This window comes from Oncorhynchus kisutch, linkage group LG6 (genome assembly GCF_002021735.2).
Source record: "Oncorhynchus kisutch isolate 150728-3 linkage group LG6, Okis_V2, whole genome shotgun sequence".
NCBI classification, from domain to species: domain Eukaryota; kingdom Metazoa; phylum Chordata; class Actinopteri; order Salmoniformes; family Salmonidae; genus Oncorhynchus; species Oncorhynchus kisutch.
The window spans coordinates 28,035,312-28,058,158 of record NC_034179.2 but is presented as its reverse complement, the minus strand read 5'-3'; the positions used below and the strand labels follow the sequence as shown (position 1 = coordinate 28,058,158).

Genomic DNA, 22,847 nt, shown 5'->3' with positions numbered 1-22,847 from the left:
CATATTAATCAGGTAAAGATGTAATTTTTCTACCACACAGGAGTTGACTAAGCACACATGCCTGAGGGGCCCCCGTGTTGAGGGTGAGCGTGGTGGAAGTGGTTGGCTACCCTCACATGTTGGATATGAGGATTAGTTCCAGTTTTAGAGGCAGGAATACTAGAAATGCTGGGTTGGAGCAAATCTAACCACTTCTTTTGATTTGTGGGATGCTGGTGATGGAAGTATTGACCACTACTACCTCAGGTCTTCTCCAGTTTCCACATATTGAGAGTAACTTTAGGATAACAGTAGTGTCACGCCTTGGTCATAGTGTTTTGTGTTTTCGTTATATATTTTGGTGGACGTTATGGACAGCAATGGCATGGAGTATACGACATGGGAAGAAATCGACAGGTGGGCGGCCGACCCAGAGAGAGTGCAGGAGCCCGCCTGGGATTCGCTAGAGCAGTGCGAATAAGGCTATAGGTGAATGGAGTTGGAGAAACAGACACGGCGGCGCAGAGCGAAGCCCGAAAAGCAGCCCCAAAAATGTATTGGGGGGGGGCTCAGAGGGAGAGTGGCTGAGTCAGGAGATAGACCTGAGCCAACTCTCCCTGTTTATCGTGAGGAGCCAAGGAGGAGACCAGAACCAGAGCCGGTGTTGGAGGTGAGCGAAACAGAGACTGTGAAGGAGTTAATGGGGAAATTGGAGGAGAGAGAAATGAGGGAGTTGCTGTGTTGGTGCTTTTTGCATGGAATTCGCCCGACGGAACATGTTGGGGATTTGATGGCACCTGGGTTAGCACTCCATACTCGTCCTGAGGTGCGTGTTAGTCGGCTGGTGAAGTTGGTACCAGCCTCACGCACCAGGCCTCCTGTGCACACCCCTAGCCTTGCACGTCCTGTGCCAGCACTGCTCTCAAGATCTCCAGTACGCATTCACGGTCTAGCCCATCCTGTGCCACCTCCACACTCCAACCCTCCGGTAGCAGCTCCCCGCACCAGGCTTCCTGTACGTGTCCTCGGTCCAGTAACACCAGTACCAGCACCACGCACCAGGCCTTCAGTGCGCCCCGCCTGTTCAGTGCTGCCAGAGCTTTCCTCCTCTACAGCGCTGCTGGATTCTCCCGCCTGTTTAGCGCAGCCAGAGCCTTCCTCCTCTCCTGCGCTGCCGGAGTCTCCCGCCTGTTTAGCGCAGCTAGAGCCTTTTTCCTCTCCTGCGCTGCCGGAGTCTCCCGCCTGTTCAGCGCAGCCAGCGTTTTTCTCCTCTCCTGCGCTGCTGGAGTCTCCCGCCTGTTTAGCGCAGCCAGAGCCTTTCTCCTCTACAGCGCTGCCGGAGTCTCCCGCCTGTTTGGAGCAGCTGGAGCTGTCAGTCTGCATGGAGCAGCCTGAGCTGCCAGTCTGCATGAAGCAGCCAGTCTACATGGAGCAGCCAGAGCTGTCAGTCTGCATGAAGCAGCCAGAGCTCTCAGTCTGCATAGAGCAGCCAGAGCTGCCAGTCTGCAAGGAGCTGCCAGTCTGCAAGGAGCTGTCAGTCTGCAAGGAGCCGCCAGTCTGCCTAGCGCCGCCAGTCTGCCCAGCATCGCCAGTCTGCCCAGCGCCGCCAGTCTGCCCAGCGTCGCCAGTCTGCCCAGCGTCGCCAGTCTGCCCAGCGTCGCCAGTCTGCCCAGCGTCGCCAGTCTGCCCAGCCCCGCCAGTCTGCCCAGCGTCGCCAGTCTGTCAGGATCAGTTAGATCCACCAGTCAGCCAGGATCCACCAGTCTGCCAGGATCCACCAGTCTTCCAGGATCCGCCAGAAGTGCCAGTCAGCCAGGATCCGCCAGTAGTGCCAGTCGGCCAGGATCTGCCAGGATCTGCCAGTCGGCCAGGATCCGCCAGTCAGCCAGGATCCACCAGTCAGCCAGGATCTACCAGTCTTCCAGGATCCGCCAGAAGTGCCAGTCAGCCAGGATCTGCCAGAAGTGCCAGTCGGCCAGGATCCGCCAGTAGTGCCAGTCGGCCAGGATCTGCCAGTCGGCCAGGATCCGCCAGTCAGCCAGGATTCGCCAGTCAGCCAGGATCCACCAGTCAGCCAGACTCTTCCAGATCTGCCAGTCAACCAGACTCTTCCAGATCTGCCAGTCAACCAGACTCTTCCAGATCTGCCAGTCAACCAGACTCTTCCAGATCTGCCAGTCAACCAGACTCTTCCAGATCTGCCAGTCAACCGGACTCTTCCAGATCTGCCAGTCAACCAGATTCTTCCAGATCTGCCAGTCAACCAGACTCTTTCAGATCTGCCAGTCAACCAGACTCTTTCAGATCTGCCAGTAAACCAGAATCTTCCAGATCTGCCAGTAAACCAGAATCTTCCAGATCTGCTAGTCAACCAGAATCTTCCAGATCTGCTAGTCAACCAGAATCTTCCAGATCTGCTAGTCAACCAGAATCTTCCAGATCTGCTAGTCAACCAGAATCTTCCAGATCTGCTAGTCAACCAGAATCTTCCAGATCTGCTAGTCAACCAGAATCTTCCAGATCTGCTAGTCAACCTGAATCTTCCAGATCCGCCAGCCAGCCAGGATCTACCGGAGCCTACTACCTACCTGGGCTTCCTCTCAGTACTGGGCTTCCTCTCAGTACTGGGCTTCCTCTCAGTACTGGGCTTCCTCTCAGTACTGGGCTTCCCCTCAGTCCCGAGCTGCCCCTCAGTCCCGAGCTGCCCCTCAGTCCCGAGCTTCCCCTCAGTCCCAAGCTGCCTCAGTCCTGAGCTGCCCCTCAGCCACGAGCTGCCCCTCAGTCCAGTGGGGTTCTGGGTGAGGACTATTAGGCCATGGTCGGCGGCGAGGGTGGATTATCCCAGGACGCTAAGGGGAGGAACTAGGACATTAATGAAGTGGGGTCCACGTCCCGAGCCGGAGCCGCCACCATGGACAGACGCCCACCCGGACCCTCCCTATGGTTTTGAGGTGCGTCCGGGAGTCCGCACCTTAGGGGGGGGGGGTTCTGTCACGCCTTGGTCATAGTGTTTTGTGTTTTCGTTATATATTTTGGTCAGGCCAGGGTGTGACAGGGGTTTATGTTATTGTATTTCGTATTGGGGTTTGTAGTATTTGGGATCGCGGCTGATTAGGGGTGTTGTATAGGCTTGGCTGCCTGAGGCGGTTCTCAATCAGGAGTCAGGTGATTCACGTTGTCTCTGATTGGGAACCGTATTTAGGTAGCCTGAGTTCGCTTTGTATTTCGTGGGTGATTGTTCCTGTCTTTGTGTAGTTTCACCAGATAGGCTGTAATTAGGTTTCACGTTCCGTTTGTTTTTTTTGTATTTATTAGTTAGTTCATGTATCGTTCCGTCATTTGTTTCATTAAAGATCATGATTAACCACCACGCTGCATTTCGGTCCTCTCTTTCAACAAACGAAGAACGCCGTTACAAGTAGGGGGATAATTTTTACTGTGTCTAATATTTAAAGCTCTCTTATACACCAGGTATATTGTTTGTGGTAGTTGCATTGCTGTAGTGTTCGCACAATATTTTTTTATAGTCTAGTCATAGTGAAATATATTCAAAGCATAATTTTAAATGCAAATATACGTTTTCTATGGTAGAAAATATATATGGAACACTGACACTGTTACCTGATACCTATGCATATGAGAGGTCTAAAAGTAGGGCTAAATAGATTAATCATCCAGATATGATTAAGCCTTCTGTAAATTAATCATGTCTAGGTTACCTCATTGAATCCTTGACCCCCAAACATCGGCCTGGTGAGTTAAATCCACTGCTGAACGAGATAGACCAAATAATTTATGGCACAGACAAAAATAATGCTACTTCAGATGCCAGGAGTCCAAAGCTATTACCCTGGGTATCATGTAACATTTCACAGCACAAGCTTAGGTGGATGCCCTGGGGAAAAGGTGGGAAATAAAATGATGAATTGACCAGTCACCAGGTCTGACCCAGCGTTAATACCTCGGCCAATGTATTTAATAAAATAAAGAAGGTAAAACATTAATTTTGAGGAGAAGCTCTTGACCCTGATCTATCTCTGGTCCCTGCTGCTGGGGCAAAACGCAACATATCCAGGGCAGCCTAGCCTGGCCAGTGCTGGTTGGAGGAAGCTGCAATGTGTCTGCCTGGGATGCCTGGATGACTGGGTGCCTGGTGCCGCTCCCTGGCTTCCACAGCCAGTTGCTCCACATCAGAGAGACTGATATGTGGGTCCTGCCTGAGCGTACGTGTGTTCACAGATGACTGCTCCTGCCACTTTCATGCATGCTTCCTCATTAAAACAGCACTGGCAGCCTCCATGCCGTCTCGCACTGATAACGTGGAGTGTACACGTCCTATGCAATGATTGTACGGACAGCTCTTGTTCTCTCTGGAGAGGGCTTTCGTGTGTGGCAGCTTGATTCCTGCACCACACGGGAGGTCGATAATTGGACATATATGTTTGAGTTGAGAACTGCCACAAACGTGGTGGAAAATGCTTATGAATTTCTTTGACACGCTGCCACATTGAATCTAAACCATGGGATCTGTGTATCTGGTATAGCTAACGCCCACCTTTGTTATTGAAAAATATTGAGATCCAGTGTGGGCTTTCAAAGGGTTTGGCATTCTTTTTGGGTGAATAATGCTGGGGGCTAAAGTGACTGGTGTTCTGAGACTGGGAAGGGAGGTACAGTATATCACCTGAAACACTACTACTACCACTACTGCTATTGTACAATGGAATACAAGGAGGGAGTATTATTGATACCAATTTGTTTACAGTACATTGTGGCCCACTTGAGGCAACGTGTTGCCAGATACTCTACGGAACCTAGTGGTTGACCTACTTCTGGGAGACCTTTTTATGGATAATCAAGAAGAAAAACACATCTACATCTATTTCATGGCCAAGCACTCTCTCTAGATTGAAAATACTTAATCAATGCGCAATGTGTTGCATTTATTTTTTGTTTGTAATCGGTTCGTCACCATATTTCCAGTCAATATGAATCCACTGAAAGTGAAGTAAATCCAATGTTTGTTTAACCACATCATAGATGCTGCTTGATAAGATAGCTGCTGCTAATGTTAGAATCAGATACATTTCTAGCAGACACTACAGACCCTCTACACTGCATCTAAATGACATTGCATTAAGTAAACAAACAAGTAAACCAGAAAACAACAACTCTCAGATTTCCGTGGGGTGAGGACCATCGACTGCTTTAAGGTCAAGAGTGTATTGATTGAAAATATATTTTAGAAGTGTGCAACTTAATTTTTTGGGGGCAAAACTTTCTAAAAGCTCATTTTTTTCTGAGTAGACTATTATGAAGCATGTGGACCTGGTGTCAGGTTATCAGACATTTGAATCAGTCTGCCAATGACCTTATCTTTCTTTAAAAGCATTTGTTCATCCTTAAGAGCCCTAGTCACTCAGTATACAATTGTTGGAAAAATCCACTTATTCTGCCCTCTTCTTGCTAAGATGCATCAAGCAACAGGATATCACTGGCAGTGGCATACTGCAGTTTCTTGCCATAACCCCCCCACCCGCAAGGTCTGAACAATTCCACACATTTCACCATGGGGCAAATAAAAAAATGTGCAGTTTTATAGCTAATATCAAGCTATTCTACACATTTTGCCATGATGTTGAGAACTTTTGTTTCTGTTTTAAAGCTCATTTCATGCAATGCTACACATACTGCCAAAGGGCAGGGAGAAAAATGTGTATTTTATAGTTCATCTCATGCCATTCTACACATTTTGTAGAGGCTGAGAGAATTTTGCATTTTTAAAGGTAATTTCCTACCTGTGGGCCTCCCTGCCTTGCAGGGGTGTGTGTTACGCCAGTGATCATTGGATATGCATTATCTAATGGATAGACTTGAACTCGGTTTAAGAAGTAGCCAGTCTACATTACTGCCTATCCATGTTTAAGTTCCAACCACGACAGTCAGTCGCTACCTCATCCTTGTTCAGTCTATCGGTTTCCTGTCTGTTGGCTTACACTTTAATATGTTCTACCAATCAATACCCTCAGAACTTTACAGTTCCCTGGTTATATAACAACGGAATGAATATGTGTTCCCATGTTTACAATGACAACTACCACGTTTACAATAACATCTCCTAACCTGTTGCTATTCATGGCATATCAGATGTTCTCTTGGTTAGAATAGCTTTTTCAAATCAAATCAAATTGCACCAAATACAACAGGGAAATGCTTACTTAACCAACATGCAGTTTAAAGAAAAATAAGTGTTAAGTAAAAAATACACATCAAAATAATTAAAGAGCAGTAGTAAAATAACAGTAGCGAGGCTATATTATTATTTAAACAATTTGTATTTAACCTTTATTCATATAGACAAGTCAGTTAAGAACAAATTCTTATTTACAATGATGGCCTTCACCTGCCAAACCCGGACGACGCTGGGCCAACTGGATTTGAGTGACGCCTCTAGCACTGAGATGCAGCGCCACTCAGGAGCCAGTACAGAGTCAATGTGCGGGGGCACAGGTTGGTCGAGGTATTTGATGTAATATGTACAGGGTATGCATAGATAATAAACAGAGTAGTAGCAGCGTAAAAGAGGGGGGGGGGGGAGGGTGACGGCAATGCAAATAGTCTGGGTAGCCATTTGATTAGCTGTTCGGGAGTCTTATTTCTTGGGGGTAGAAGCTGTTAACAAGCTTTTTGGACCTAGACTTGGCGCTCCGGTACCGCTTGCCATCCACTTTGTTTATTCCCTCTACTTTTACACCTAGGCTCAGTCTGGTTCCTTTGGAAACATCAACTCATAAAAGTTGCTTCACGATCACAATGTTTTAAAACCCTGAAGAAAGATTTGGCCTTGCACATATTTAAACCATATTCCAATCTCCTTACTTCAACCAATAGCAAAAACATTTGATATACACAAGACCAGCAGGCCATGCATATTACTAATACATGCATAAGAAAATAACATGAACCCATATACTAATTAGAAAACGTCTTTGTGTGTTACATTAACTTGGCAATGCAAGGCCTCTTTACCATTCAAAAATGAAATTAAAGGCATCTGCCTACATTATTCACACCCTCTCCTGTCAATCAGAAAGGCTGACAAGCTGATGAAGGAAGACTCACAATCTGTGTGACAATGACAGAGCATCAACTAAAGACCCGCCAACACACCTAATTGATTCACTGCTTGATTTAGCAAAAAGTGTGCCAATGTCATCTTTCATAATCTAGCTTCTCCCTCAGGCTGTCTTAAGGAGCTAAAAAAAAATAACCCTTCACAAGTGCTGGGCTAAAGGTCAGGGTTATTTTAAAGCATTGTTCTAAAGAATAATAATACATCATTACTGTGTGAGGTGCTCTGGCAAAGTGTGTTTATTATATCAAACTGCAAATAGACAGCACCTTTCCTCTGTATGCCAGATCTAACAACATCTAGTCCTAGTCACAACAATCCTGCCAACCATCATCACCAAAAGCATACAAATTACTAATAAAAAAATCCACACATTAATACAACGTATTTCTATTCAGGCCAAGTGGAACATTAGCTTGTACAGTACACAGTCGCTTGCAGGTGGAACAATGTAGTATTTGCAGTTACCGTAACAACATGGGAATCTATTCACCAGGGGGAATGGATTGATCTCAATTTCGCTGTTGTTATGAGCGACAGACCAACTAATCCATCCCCATCTGGAGTGTCATCTCATCATGTCTGAGCCATTCATCAGCCTCACATGGCTACATTAAAATAAACCCAGGTCTCCACATTAACGCTTGTCCTCTTGTCCGGGACAAGTCAAGAAGAATAAATCACACAAATATCACAATGTCAAACAATTATACTCAGATCAGAATTTGACCAGAGAGGCCAACATTGGAATAATATTTAAATCTATTTCTCAAGTACCTAAATAAAAAAGCCTAGACGTCATAGTGTAAGTGATATGCATATTGGCCTACAGCCTCATGTCCAAACAGATGCTGACATGAGGAAGAGGAAAATGTAGCCAAGCTTTAATGAGACTTTTAATTACATAAATATAGGCTAAACACCAGTCATATTTGACAAATATAATGAAGGATAAAGGCTTGATTCTGTCGACATACTGGAGGTACGGTTCATTCAGATCAAATGGTCAAAAGACCTGAGCGAAGGACAGTAGCGCACACCGCTCATCACCTGACTTAAATCTGAGCGGAGGCAGTTTGAAATTATATAACCATTAACTTTATTGTCATTTTATGAGACATGTCTTACCTTGTTTCAAAGTAGCCTAGCCAAAAATATAACCATAGAAATGTTGAGAAAATTATTTTATAGACACACCATTGAAAAAATACTTTTTCTCGTGTTCTATGGTTTTTCAAATCAACATTATTTTATTTTCCAGCAGCCAAAGACATAATCTTAGTCATATTAGCAACCCATGTTAGAGGATGTAACTTTAGATCTCCCCTCTTTCTTAATTTCAAACAGATATTTGTCTCATGAAATTTCTTGCGAAACTGAATCAACATTTTAAGCTAAAAGGTCTGATCTGTTGCATCAGCCTCATTACTGTGTGTGGCATGGTTAGTAAAACACCTCTTTCTCAGACAAAGAATAATCTGATGTTATTACTACCCCTGTTTTTGCGCATTGCAATTGACCTGACAGTTTCCTTGATTTTGATCGTGGCTGTACAAATAGTTTTCACTGATTTAATCACACCCCTATATGTCCTCAAAGAATGATCCATAAAACAAAACGACTTTGATTATGACACATTGGGGAAGTGAAGATGATTGTATAACAAAAAAAACAACCTAACACAATTTACTAAATGTAATACTGCCTGTTAATAGTATAGCCAGACGAGTTAAGAGTATAGTTGGCATAAAAACGCATAATCCAAAGCCCTTTCTCTTAGTGTCCTATTTATGCAACACAACGTAATTCAGCAGGATGCACAAAATGAGGATAAATCCAAGGCTGGCTGAGCTGACAGTGATGAACTGATGTTGTGGTTTCATGGTTCAGGGAGCTATTATAATTAATAGTTCTAATGTTTTATGTGCTTCTGGGGACACTGCAAAACCCGTGGGACTGAGGAGAGTGTCAATACAACATCAATATCAATGAAGGCCCAAACAGTAGTGCATGTATGGACTGCAGCTGCTTCAGAATGACTGCATCTGTATCTGTGACAGCCAGTAATACCCATTATTCCTGAAGGTTAATGCCACGCCGTGGAGTACCGCAGCCTCTCTTCCTCTCACCTACCGTTGCAGATCTGTAAGCCATGACACACTTAAATCCTGTTAGCAATACACTATTCTGCTCCCTCCCAGCCTGGGTGCCCTGATTTAGGAACAGTTTCATCACTCGTCATGGTTTTACAGTAACATCTTTATTTTGATTTGGCTGTCATCATTTACTCCCATGTGACAACAAAACACACACAAAAATAATAATAAACTGGCTGCATGGGACCGGGGACCGTGTCACATGTTGTTGAAACAGTCCTGTAAAGGCCTGTACGTTGAAGGGGGGTCATTCCCCCTTCAAAAGCACAAGAAAGAGGATTTCAACACCCACCATCTCAGATTGGTCTGAAATTGTTTCTGATGTTTAGCTGCGGCTCAGAGTATTGTTTCTTTATCCTATGTAAAGTACTCCCAGTGAATTTGTTGACCCCCCCCCTTTTCAGAGATATTTGTCATTTAATAAGGATCGGTCACATTTTTTCAATTTTCGCTTAAGATGACATACCCAAATATAACCGCCTGAAGCAAGGATATGCATATTCTTGGTACCATTTGAAGGAAAACACTTTGAAGTTTGTGGAAATGTGAGAGGGATGTCAGAGAATATAACACATTAGATCTGGTCAAAGATAATACAAAGAAAAAAACAACCATTTATTTATATATATATTTTTTACCATCATCTTTGAAATGCAAGAGAAAGGCCATAACGTATTATTCAAGCCCAGGTGCAATTTAGATTTTGGCCACTAGATGGCAGCAGGTTATGAGCAAAATTTCAGACTTATCCAATAAACCATTGCATTTCTGTTCTAAATTTTGTATCAAGACTACCCAAATGTGCCTAATTTGTTTATTAATAACTTGTGCACAGTTCAGAACTGTACACTCTCCTCAAACAATAGCATGGTATTCTTTCACTGTAATAGCTACTGTAAATTGGACAGTGCAGTTATATTAACAAGAATTTAAGCTTTCTGCCAATATCAGATATGTCTATGTCCTGGGAAGTTTTCTTGTTACTTACAACCACATGCTAATCGCATTAGCCTACGTTAGCTCAACCGTCCCACAGGGGACCCACCAATCCTGAACGAGTTTTAAATTGTTTGATTTATGTTCCATCCTACAGCCTAATATTACCAAGTTCTGACCAATAGACCAATAGACCAAGTTTCTTTTTTAAAGAACAACGACCCCTATTTGAAACAGTGGCCAGGTAAACAAAACCAAAGCATGGGCATCATACGTTGTCCATAGACTGCTTAAATAAACCAATATGTAATTTTGTAATTTGGGTGAACTATACATTTTACGTAAAAAATAAATCACCTAATAGTAGGAACAGCACCATCTAGTCGTCAGAACAGGTGGGTCTAATCAGGTGGTCTAATCGGGTGGGTCTAATCCTGAATGCTGATTGGTTAAAACCGCACTCCAGCCAGTGTCTATTTCACAAATTACTACCAGCTAAATCTAGGATGTTAAAAAGCCTATTTACTCTGTTCCTTCTAACTGCGCAATCCACTGTCTCATCAGCCCATCCAAGCAATCTATAAACTTGATCTCCACTATAAAAAAGCATCAAGAGATTATCTCACATTTCTTTAGACTAAGATTTAGTTTTCAACAGTGGAGATTTGTATAAACCTTGCTGTCTGTCTCTCGACATTTGCAACATTGTTTCAATATTCAAATTTGATCTCCTGCTGTCCCATAGGAATGAACGCGTCATGACGAGACAGACAGGCATTTCTCAGCCAGTCTAAATCATGAATCAGCTGGCATTTTTATGGATATATACAAAGAAATGTAAATTGAAAAAAGGTCAAATGAAATGAAGTGCAGATAATTTTGAGTCTGTCCAGCTTCAGTTTGAAGTGATTGTGTTAGCGGTCTTGTTAGCTAGTTCCTCTGAACAACAGTGTTCTGATGAGTGAGCACATTTTCTATGCCAGGTGAAATCGCGCCTCATTAGCTCATTGTTAAGGATGTATCCAAATAAATGTCACTGAAAACAACTTAAACAAATGCAAATGCAGTTACTTTACTGTTATTCTGGCTGCACTTTTTGATGTGACTGTAAATTAGCCGTATTTGGCTAGCTAGCAAGCGAGAGATAAGAATGTTGCCAGCCAGTTTGGCAAAGGAACATTTTGAACAAGCAACTGGGACGCACCCATAGATACAGAACAACAAGACTGAACGACTGGGAGCGAACAACCAGCCAGCTCGGGTAGCAACCCTAGATTTGTGTCGGGACTATATCTTGTGGAAGGATGAAATAGTATGAATAAATTAATCAAAATAATCTTTTAAATGAAAATCTGCCAATCATTATTTGAATATGTTGGCAGCCCACTGTATAAAAGTGATAATCCCCTCAAAGCCTGTGTTTGGAGGAACAATTGGCATGATTTGCCGGCCCTCAAATTCGTCTCGGGCCTAACAACCCCAGTGCCAATATATCCTTCAAACGCTGGCTTCTCAGGCATTATCACTTAATTATACAGTAACAGTCAAAAGTTTGGAAACACCTACTCATTCAAGGGTTGTAGAATAATAGTGAAAACATCAGAACTATGAAATAACACATATGGAGTCAAGTAGTAACCAAAAAAGTGTATTCAAAGTAGCCACCCTTGCCTTGATGACAACTTTGCAAACTCTTGGCATTCTCTCAACCAGCTTCATGAGGTAGTCACCTGGAATGCTTTCCCAACAGTCTTGAAGGAGTTCCCACATATGCTGAGCACTTGCTGGCTGCTTTTCCTTCTCTCTGCGGTCCAACTCATCCCAAACCATCGCAATTGGGTTGTGGTCGGGTGATTATGGAGGCCAGGTAATCTGATGCAGCACTCCATCACTCTCCTTCTTGGTCAAATAGCTCTTACACAGCCTGGAGGTGTGTTTTGGGTCATTGTCCTGTTGAAAAACAAATGACAGTCCCACTAAGCGCAAAACAGATGGGATGGTGTATCGCTATAGAATGTTGTGGTAGCCATGGAGGTTAAATGTGCTTTGAATTCTAAACAAATCACTGACAGTGTCACCAGCAAAGCACCCTCACACCTCCTCCTCCATGCTTCACAGTGGGAACCACACATGCAGAGATCATCCGTTCACCGACTCTGTGTCTCACAGAGACACGGCGGTTGGATACAAAAATCTCAAATTTGGACGCATCAGACCAAAAGGACAGATTTACAATGGTCTAATGTCCATTGCTCGTGTTTCTTGTTCAAGCAAGTCTCTTCTTATTGGTGTCCTTTAGTAGTGGTTTCTTTGCAGAAATTTGACCGTGAAGGCCTGATTCAAGCAGTCTCTTCTGAACATTTGATGTGTCTGTTACTTATTTGCATTTATTTGGGCTGCAATCTGAGGTGCAGGTAACTCTGTGTCTTCCTTTCCTGTAGCAGTCCTCATGAGAGCCAGTTTCACCATAGTGCTTGATGGTTTTTGCGACTGTACTTGAAGAAACATGAAAAGTTGTTGAAATGTTCCGCAATGACTGAACTTCATGTCTTAAAGTAATGATGGACTGTTGTAATCTCTTTGCTTATTTGAACTGTTCTTGCTATAATATGGACTTGGTCTTTTACCAAATAGGGCTATCTTCTGTATACCACCCCTACCTTGTCACAACATAACTGATTGGCTCAAATGCATTACGAAGGAAAGAAATTCCACAAAATAACTTTGAACATGGCACACTTGTTAATTGAAATGCATTCCAGGTGACTACCTCATGAAGCTGGTTGAGAAAATGCCAAGCGTGTGCAAAGCTGTCATCAAGACAAAGGGTGGCTACTTTGAAAAATCTCAAATATAAAATATATTTGGATTTGTTTAACACTTGTTTTGGTTACTATATGATTCCATATGTGTTATTTCATAGTGTTGATGTCTTCACTATTATTCTACAATGTAGAAAATAGTAAAAATAAAGAAAAACCCAGGTATGAGTAGGTGTGTCCAAACTTTTGACTGGTTCTGTACAACAGGTGGGTCTAATCTTGAATGCGGATTGGTTAAACCTGCATTCCAGCTGGTGTCTAAGTTACCACCAGCTAAATATTTGATGTTAAAATGCATATTTACTCTGTTCCACCTGACTGCACAATCCACTGTCTCATCAGCCCAGCTAAGCAATTTATAAACTTGATCTCCACTATAAAAAGCAGCTACACATTGTCTCACATTTCTTTTAGACTAACATTTAGTTTTCAACAGCGGAGATTTGAAAAACCTTGCTGTCTGTCTCTGTCACGCCCTGATCTGTTTCATCTGTCCCTGTCATTGCCTACCCCCTCCAGGTGTTGCTTATTTTCCTCAGTGTATTATCCTTGTGTTTCCTGTCTCTCTGTGCCAGTTCATCTTGTATGTTTAGTGAAGTCAACCAGTGTGTTTTTCCCCGTACTCCTTTTCTATTCTCATTTGCTAGACTTCCCGGTTCTGACCACTGCCTGACTCTGGACTACTTTCCTGCCTTCCTGATCATCCTGCCTGCCCTGACCTTGAATCTGCCTGCCCTTCGGTACCTATTGGATTCTGAACTGGTTTTGACCTTTTGCCTGTCCACAACCTTTTGCCTGTTCTCTTGCCTACCCCTTTTTGGATTAATAAACATTGTAAGACTCCAACCATCTGGGTCTCGCCTTGTGCATTGATAGTCTCTCCGAAATCATGAATCTGCTGGCATTATTTTTATGGATATATACAAAGAAATATCAATTGGAAAAAGGTAAAACAAAACAAAGTGCAGCTAGTTTGCAGTCTTTCCATCTTCAGTTTGAAGTGATTGTGTTAGCTGTGTTGTTGGCTAGCTCCTCTGAACAACAGTGTTCAACAGTGAAGAGGAAACTCCAGGATGCAGTTGACAGTTCCTCTGTCAAGTGTCTGTTCTTTTGCCCATCTTAATCTTTTCTTTTTATTGGCCAGTCTGAGATATGGCTTTTTCTTTGCAACTCTGCCTAGAAGGCCAGCATCCCGGGGTCGCCTCTTCACTGTTGATGTTGAGACTGGTGTTTTGCGGGTACTATTTAATGAAGCTGCCAGTTGAGGAATTGTGAGGTGTCTGTTTCTCAAACTAGACACTCTAATGTACTTGTCCTCTTGCTCAGTTGTGCACTGGGGCCTCCCACTCCTCTTTCTATTTTGGTTAGAGCCATTTTGCGCTGTTCTGTGAAGGGAGTAGTACACAGCATTGTACAAGATCCTTGGTTTCTGGGCAATTTCTCGCATGGAATAGCCTTCATTTCTCAGAACAAGAATAGACTGATGAGTTTCAGAAGAAAGTCCTTTGTTTCTGGCCATTCTGAGCCTGTAATCAAACCCACAGATGCTGATGCTCCAGAGACTCATCTAGTCTAAAGAAGGCCAGTTTTATTGCTTCTTTAATCAGGACAACAGTTTTCAGCTGTGCTAACATAATTGCAAAAGGGTTTTCTAATGATCAATTAGCCTTTTAAAATGATAAACTTGGATTAGCTAACACAACGTGCCATTGGAACACAGGAGTGATGGTTGCTGATAATGGGCCTCTGTACACCTATGTAGATATTCCATAAAAAACACTGCCAGCTACAATAGTCATTTACAACATTAACAATGTCTACACTGTATTTCTGATCAATTTTATGTTATTTTAATGGACGAAAAAATTGCTTTTCTTTCAAAAACAAGGACATTTCTAATTGGCCCCAAACCTTTGTACGGTAGTGTAGGACCATAAATAAATTATATATGTAGAATTTATTTTAAAAATGTAGTTCCCCATGATAGGACAATAAATAAATTAGGTGTATCATTTATTTTTAAATGCTGTTCCACCATGATAGGATAATAAATAAGATGTATAATTAATTATAAAACGTATATCCCTCATCTGCACAGAATTGAAAGCTCTCTCACGACACCTGTTCACAGACATACATTGGTTCTGGGATATGCAACCATTTCCTTTCTCACTCATTTAATGCCACACTTTCCTAAACACCAAAAAACACACACCATCCATCTCAATACATCCACACATACCCACATACTGTGCCTTCTGTCTGCTGTGGTTTTATCTCCACCATGTTGAATTAGTGCTTTTGTGTTCCAATTAGTTATATTTGAAGATAGATAGAAAAGCTATATGTTTTGTTGTATTATTACAATCCATACCAAGGCTAGTATTGTGTGCTTCATTTTTAGAATAGCCATGGAGTAGTCTTTGTGTCAATTGGTTATCAATATACATTTTATTGACTACGAGAGCTACGGGTTTCCCTTTCAATCTATTTTCCTTGAAAATTGGATACAGAACTTTGCGCCGTTCTGCAATTTCCTTCGGAAACTGGTCATTTATGCCTATTTTCATGTCTTTTACCCAGGCTTTTAACCAATATTTTATCTTTAAAGAAAGAAAATTTGTCAAAGATTGGGCGTTCATACCTCTGCCCTCTCTGTCCGAAGCGGTGTACACTTTTGAGTTGTATTTTGTCAATAGCTTTGTGTGGGATCTGAAGCGCTGTAAGGAGGAACTCTAACTACATACAAGTATTCAGGAACCTCTCCTTCTTTGTCTTGGATACATGTAAGTACCAGATTCTCTCTTATGGATTTAGTCTGTATGTCAAGTAAGGCTTCTCTCAGAACAATGTTCTCCTTTTAAAGTTCATTAACTTGTTTGTATCTTTCTCCAATGTCACAGATATTTCATCACTCATCTCGAGGCTTGCCTTCAACTCTTTTATATCCTTACTGACTAGTTCAAGTTTTCCCAGTTTGTCATTTATTGATTTTAATAGATCGGTTTCGACCTTTACCATTTCCGGTGGTGAAAAGATTAAATCGTCTGTGTCTGTAGAAGAGTCACGTTTTCGTTTTGAGATAGGTTCCCCTGTCTTATTCTCCGTCATGTTTGGGTGTCGCTGTTTTTGTAATATTTGTCAATAAATTTCTCTAGTCTTATAATTTGTTTTGTTATCCAGATTGAAGGTTATTACCCACCGGATTGTGAAGTACTAATATTAGGTCTAACTTACCGATTTTGAATATTACATTTTTATCTTGAGGTGATCTACATTGCTGTGTTCAGTCCGCCATCTTGCCATCCCATTCCTCGTGTCTTACTCATTATTAGAAAAAAGCTTTGTCCAAATCAGATATTATTTTTATTGAATATTTATATATTTTACCTTTATTTAACTAGGCAAGTCAGTTAAGAACAAATTCTTATTTTCAATGACGGCCTAGGAACAGTGGGTTAACTGCCTGTTCAGGGGCAGAATGACAGATTTGTACCTTGTCAGCTCGGGGGTTTGAACTTGCAACCTTCCAGTTACTAGTCCAATACTCTAACCACTAGGCTACCCTGCCGCCTTATACATTAAAATGGCCAATTTGGGTAAAAATCAATTAGCTTAATTTCTCAGAGATATATTTCAACAAAATAATGTCGCCGGTTCTAACTACATAAATGATTCAAGAACAATCTGAGATGTTGGGTGTCATGGCTCGCTGAAATGACATTGAACAAACCAGGGGTGAGTCAGTTATTGGGACTGTGTGTGATGCAGGGACTGTGTGTTATCACCTGATAATGTAGGAGTGGGCAATACATTTGTCTCAAGGGCCACATCGGGATTTAAAAATACAGCAAAGGGCCACAAAGATTTTTTGGGGAACAATTTGTTCATCAAAAGCAATTTGTGGGCTAGAAAAAGGGCAGTTATTTGAAAATGTAGAGGTCCATTATAATTTCTACATACTTTTTAAAATCTATTTTTAGATGTTCAAGAATGGCCTGGAGTGTTTTTTTTACCCAAAATAATATCCCCATCCCCATTTATTTTATTATTATTATAATTGTAGATTTTTTTACTCAAACCTCCCCCGGATACATACCGCAAGAACATTCAATTTGGTCCGTGGGGCCGTATGTTGCCCACCCATGTGATAAGGGCATTACTCTGGTGCCTACGGGGCCTGGGATCCCTGGTATTGTGTATTGGAGGAGCAGCTAAATTAATTTCCATTGCTGCCATACTGTACTGTGTGGTCTAACTAAGCTCCACCCAGCCCAGACGATAAGGCTGAGGGAGAGATTGAGGGAGAAAGGGAGGGGGAGAGAGGAGGGGCGGGCACATAGCTGGAATTAATAGCGTCTCATCACTAGAGCCAAAAAAATCATGCCCGGGCTGAAGCCAGTCTAAATGATGTGCCCACATTGCTCTGAGCCTAATTTGGCTCTTACACATGTTCACTGTAGAGAGGAGACTGCAGACAGGAATTTCAACCCCGACAAAAAGGAGACACTCTGTTTGAACTTCAAAGCCGCCGCTGTTTGAGAACAGAAAATGAATGGGATCATCATTGGTGGACAAACCAATTTCAAGGACTTTCCATTGACAAGACAGAAGCACATTGAACCTCTGCTAATATCTGTCAATATTCAGACCCTGAATCATAATACTTCTCAGTTTCAGAAAAGGGCTGGTTGCTGAATGCATATGCAGTGCCTTCAGAAAGTATTCATAGCCCTAGACTTATTCCACATTTTACAGCCTGAATTCAAAATGGATATAAAAAAGTGTATCTCGCTCATATACACAATTCCCCTTAATGAGAAAGTGAAAACATGTTTTTGGAACTGTTAGCAAATTTATTGAAAAAGAAATAGAGAAATATTTAATTTACGTAAGTAAGTCACCCCCCTGAGTCCAATCATATTAGAATCACCTTCGGCAGTGATTACAGCTGTGAGTCTTTCTGGGTAAGTCTCTAAGAGCTTTGTACACCTGGATTGTACAATATTAGCACATTGTTCTTTTTTAAATTCTTAAAGCTCTGTCAAGTTGGTTGTAGATCATTGCTAGACAGCTATGTTAAAGTCTTGCCACAGATTTTAATGCCGATTTAAGGCCAAACTGTAACTAGGCCACTCAGGAACATTCTACGTGTATATTTGGCCTTGTGTTTTAGATTATTGTCCTGTTGAAAGGTGAACTTGATTCCAAGTGTCTGTTGGAAAGCAGACTGAATCAGGTTTTCCTCTAGGATTTTGCCTGTCCTTAGCTCTATTCCATTTCTTTTTATCCTTCAAAAACTCCCTAGTCTTTGCCGATGACCAGTATACCCATAACATGATGCAGCCACCACCATGCTTGTAAATATGAATAATGGTACTCGGTGATGTGTTTTGTTGGATTTTCCCTAAGCATAATGCTTTGTATTCAGGAAATAAAGTAAATTTCTTTGCCACATTTCTTCGCAGTTTTACTTTACTGCCTCATTGCAAACAGGATGCATGTTTTGGAATATTTGGATTCTGGTACAGGCTTCCTTCTCATCACTGTCATTTAGGTTAGTACTGTGGAGAAACTACAATGTTGTTGATACATCCTAAGTTTTCTCCTATCACAGTCATTAAACTCTGTAACTGTTTTAAAGTCACCATTGGCCTCATGGTGCAATCCCTGAGCGGTTTCCTTCATCTCCGTCAACTGAGTCAGGAAGGACGAGTTAGGAAGGACGCCGGCATCTTTTACTAAGGGATGTTCAATGTCTGCTTTTTAAAAAACGTTTACCTATCTACCAATAGGTGCCATTCTTTCTGAGGCATTGGAAAACCTACCTGGTCTTTGTGGTTGAATCTGTTTGAAATTCACTGTTCGACTGAGGGACCTTAGAAATAATTTTATGTGTGGGGTACAGAGATGAGGTACTCATTCAAAAATCATGTTAAACACTATTATTGCACACAGAGTGAGTCCATGCAATAAAGAGGTTGAATACTTATTGACGGAAGACATTTCAGCTTTTCATTTGTAATCATTTGTAAAAAAAATATATATATATAATTCAACTTTTACATTATGGGGTATTGTGTGTAGGCCAGTGACACAAAGTCTGTAACACAACAAAATGTGGAAAAAGTCAAGCGGTGTGAATACTTTCTGAAAGCACTGTAAATAGCAGTGTCCTTTTAAATCTCACACTTCACAAATACAATAGATTCAGCAAAATTTCAAATTGAAAGCAATAAGGTAGCCCTAATTTTTTTTAGGATTATAGACTAATTGCTATATTAAGGTAATGATGATGCTGTACCTCTAGGGTTGTTGAGGGAGGCCTCGGTGGCTTTGCCCCTGTCTCCACAGTGGCCCTGGTCGAAGGGGGTGCACTGGTCCCCCGTCCCTGCCACCACCTCCATGTTCTTGGACAGGTCCTTCGGCTCCGTGAGGGTCCTGAGTCTGTAGACCCTCCTGCTGCTGGTGTCAGACAGGTAAAGAAGCTCCCTTACTGGGTCCATGGCCAGGTAGTACTTATGGGCTGGGCTGGTGCTGAAAAGAACAGACTTGTGAGCAAAATGTTACCCAGTCACTTAGGTCTAAAGTACCAAAAACATGAACAATGTACTGTTTGTATGAAATACACATATACAGTACTGAGCAATCTTCAAAGAGCTGGCTTTTATCACTAAACACCAATTCAGTTGCCTCTGACAGTCTTTCATATTAAATGGTTGCTCAAGAGGAACCACGTCATCAGCTCCGACATTAAAATCTCGCTGACGTGAAACAAACATCTGCCAACCACAGACAGACTCCATCTTTTCATCAGAAGTTATTATTAAAATCCTTACAGCGCTAATTCTGACAGCTGTATCACCTTTACAGTTGATTCACTGCAACTGAAAGGGGACTGAAATCCTGACAAAATGATGGAGGCAACCTAAGTGCCTGTGTAATATGAGCCCTGACAGAGTGTAAGAGCTATGTGTGATGGCGTGCTTCCTTGTGAACTCTCTGTAAATATTAAGCTATGATTATAGATGCTGATTCGGAGAGGAACATTACTCATCTCAGGCTTTAGCTGAATGTGCCATCTCATACAAGCAAGCAGTGAAGAAAAAAGCACAGCTAGTTCAGTGATTTTTCTTTTACAGGCTTTGATTGAGAAAGAATCAATTGCGAACATGACAGCTGCTTGAAAAGATGAATCATATCTCTGGGAGAGATGAGAGCCTGTTCGTTCGGGGGAGAGAGTATGAGAAGCCTATCCCAACACAACAGTGTTACACTGGCCTTCAGCGGGGCGCTCTCCCATCTAAACACACATGAAAGGCTGGGGCTTGTCTATGATAAAGACCTCGCCTCGTTTGTATTTTTCTCAAAAGTATTTCTCTCCATTTCTGATCCCTGCTACTTTTAAATCCAGGTCAATACACTTCCATATTGACTGACTCTCCTCGCTTCTAATCCTGTATTCTGTAACCAAATGAGAACGTCTTCTTTCATCCATGAAAGGGAGGCTGGCGGTTTGCAACTGAAGCACCGCTCTCTTCATGCAGCACTGTCATAAAAACAGTTTTGAGGAAAATACATTATGAATGAATATGGTATTGAAAACGTACCTGTGCCTGATATCTCGATTCCTAGCAGCGTTGTATTAAAGAGATAGAAAGGCAGTATTAGTTCTTATCCTTGGAGAAATGTCTCTTCTTCGATCCATGATTACACTTATGAAAGCATTTCAATGAAACTTTTCTGTTCAGTTTGTTCGTATACTGTATGCACAATAAATGACTTATTTTCTAATCTTTTTCCATTTGATCTTGAAAATTGAACAATCATAACAACAACAGCAAAATATTTGGGCAACAAGCACTACAACAACTTTTATTATACTGTATATGTCAAATGCTTCAACCTCAAATAGTGCTTGTGATAATGTACAAATACATAAAAACGTAAAAACACTGAAAAACATATTTAAAGATGCACTATGGAGAAATTGCTTTGCATTTCCCGGTTGCTAAAATTCAAATAGTTTGCCTAATTTCAGTTCATGTGACAAAACAAGCAAGTATAGTGCAGTGAATAATTTTACCATCTAAACCACTGTGAAATAAATTTTCCATAACCAAAACTATTGTATTTTCAACCTTTTAGACCTGGTGTACAAAACAGAAAGTAAAAGGCGCAAAAACTAAACATAAGAACAGGAAAAATAGAAATAGCGCACATAGAACAGATCTATCACTTCTTAGACTTGCTTTCAATGAGAATGGCATATCTATAACACATATTTGTGGACTTCAGGAAACAGCAGAGGGAACACCCCCCTATCCACATTGATGGAACAGTAGTGGAAAGGGTAGTACGTTTTAAGTTCCTCGGCGTACACATCACAGACAAACTGAATTGGTCCACGCACACAGACAGCATCGTGAAGAAGGCGCAGCAGCGCCTCTTCAACCTCAGGAGGCTGAAGAAATTTGGCTTGTCACCAAAAGCACTCACAAACTTCTACAGATGCACAATCGAGAGCATCCTGTTGGGCTGTATCACCGCCTGGTACGGCAACTGCTCCGCCCACAACCGTAAGGCTCTCCAGAGGGTAGTGAGGTCTGCACAACGCATCACCGGGGGCAAACTACCTGCCCTCCCGGACACCTACACCACCCGATGTCACAGGAAGGCCATAAAGATCATCAAGGACAACAACCACCAGAGCCACTGCCTGTTCACCCCGCTATCATCCAGAAGGTGAGGTCAGTACAGGTGCATCAAAGCTGGGACTGAGAGACTGAAAAACAGCTTCTATCTCAAGGCCATCAGACTGTTAAACAGCCACCACTAACATTGAGTGGCTGCTGCCAACACACTGACTCAACTCCAGCCACTTTAATAATGGCAATTGATGGGAATTGATGTAAAATATATCACTAGCCACTTTAAAAAATGCTACTTAATATAATGTTTACATACCCTACATTATTTATCTCATATGTATACATATATACTGTACTCTATATCATCTACTGCATCTTTATGTAATACATGTATCACTAGCCACTTTAAACTATGCCACTTTGTTTACATACTCATCTCATATGTATATACTGTACTCGATACCATCTACTGCATCTTGCCTGTGCCGCTCTGTACCATCACTCATTCATATATCTTTATGTACATATTCTTTATCCCTTTACACTTGTGTGTATAAGGTAGTAGTTTTGGAATTGTTAGCTAGATTACTCGTTGGTTATTACTGCATTGTCGGAACTAGAAGCACAAGCATTTCGCTACACTCGCATTAACATCTGCTAACCATGTGTATGTGACAAATAAAATTTGATTTGATTTGTTTCCATGTGCATTTAGTTGGGTCGCCCAAAAAGTTACATATTGGTGCTTTAACTGTTAGTCATAAAGTGTCACCTCAGTTCTAGAATGCTAATAGCAAATCCGTTGGGTAGAATCCTTCTGATGAAGTTGAAGTCGCCAATGTAGATGCTGCCGTCGGAGCCACAAGTGATAGCGACAGGAGCGTAGAGCTTGCTGCCAAGGGCAGGCCCGTTACAGTTGGGGCAGGGGATGGTGCGCACGTTCCCCGTCCCCATCACTGTGTGGATGACTGGAGGTTGCTGGGAGATGAAAATGTTCTCTCCATTCCCTTTGTGTAGGACACCTGGAGTTAAAGACAACTAGCAATTATAATCCAATCCAGAGGAATGACTAGTCTATATCAAGTAATTTGAAATGGAAGTTTAAAAAAATGATAGTTTGGCAAGAATGTCTTCACAATATTCCTACTGGATAACCAGGTATGAAATAGTG

General features: G+C 42.0%; 1 protein-coding gene across 1 annotated transcript in view; it reads right to left on the bottom strand.

The window, feature by feature from the left end:
- The window catches only part of LOC109892602 (teneurin-1), a 223,541-nt gene that overhangs the window by 32,101 nt on the left and 168,593 nt on the right, over positions 1–22,847 (bottom strand). The window contains exons 20-22 of the mRNA XM_020485263.2: positions 22,449–22,698; positions 20,636–20,656; positions 19,330–19,562 (exon numbers count right to left, since the gene is read on the bottom strand). Coding sequence (XP_020340852.1) covers positions 19,330–19,562; positions 20,636–20,656; positions 22,449–22,698 — 504 coding nt within the window. The remainder of the gene's footprint in view (positions 1–19,329; positions 19,563–20,635; positions 20,657–22,448; positions 22,699–22,847) is intronic.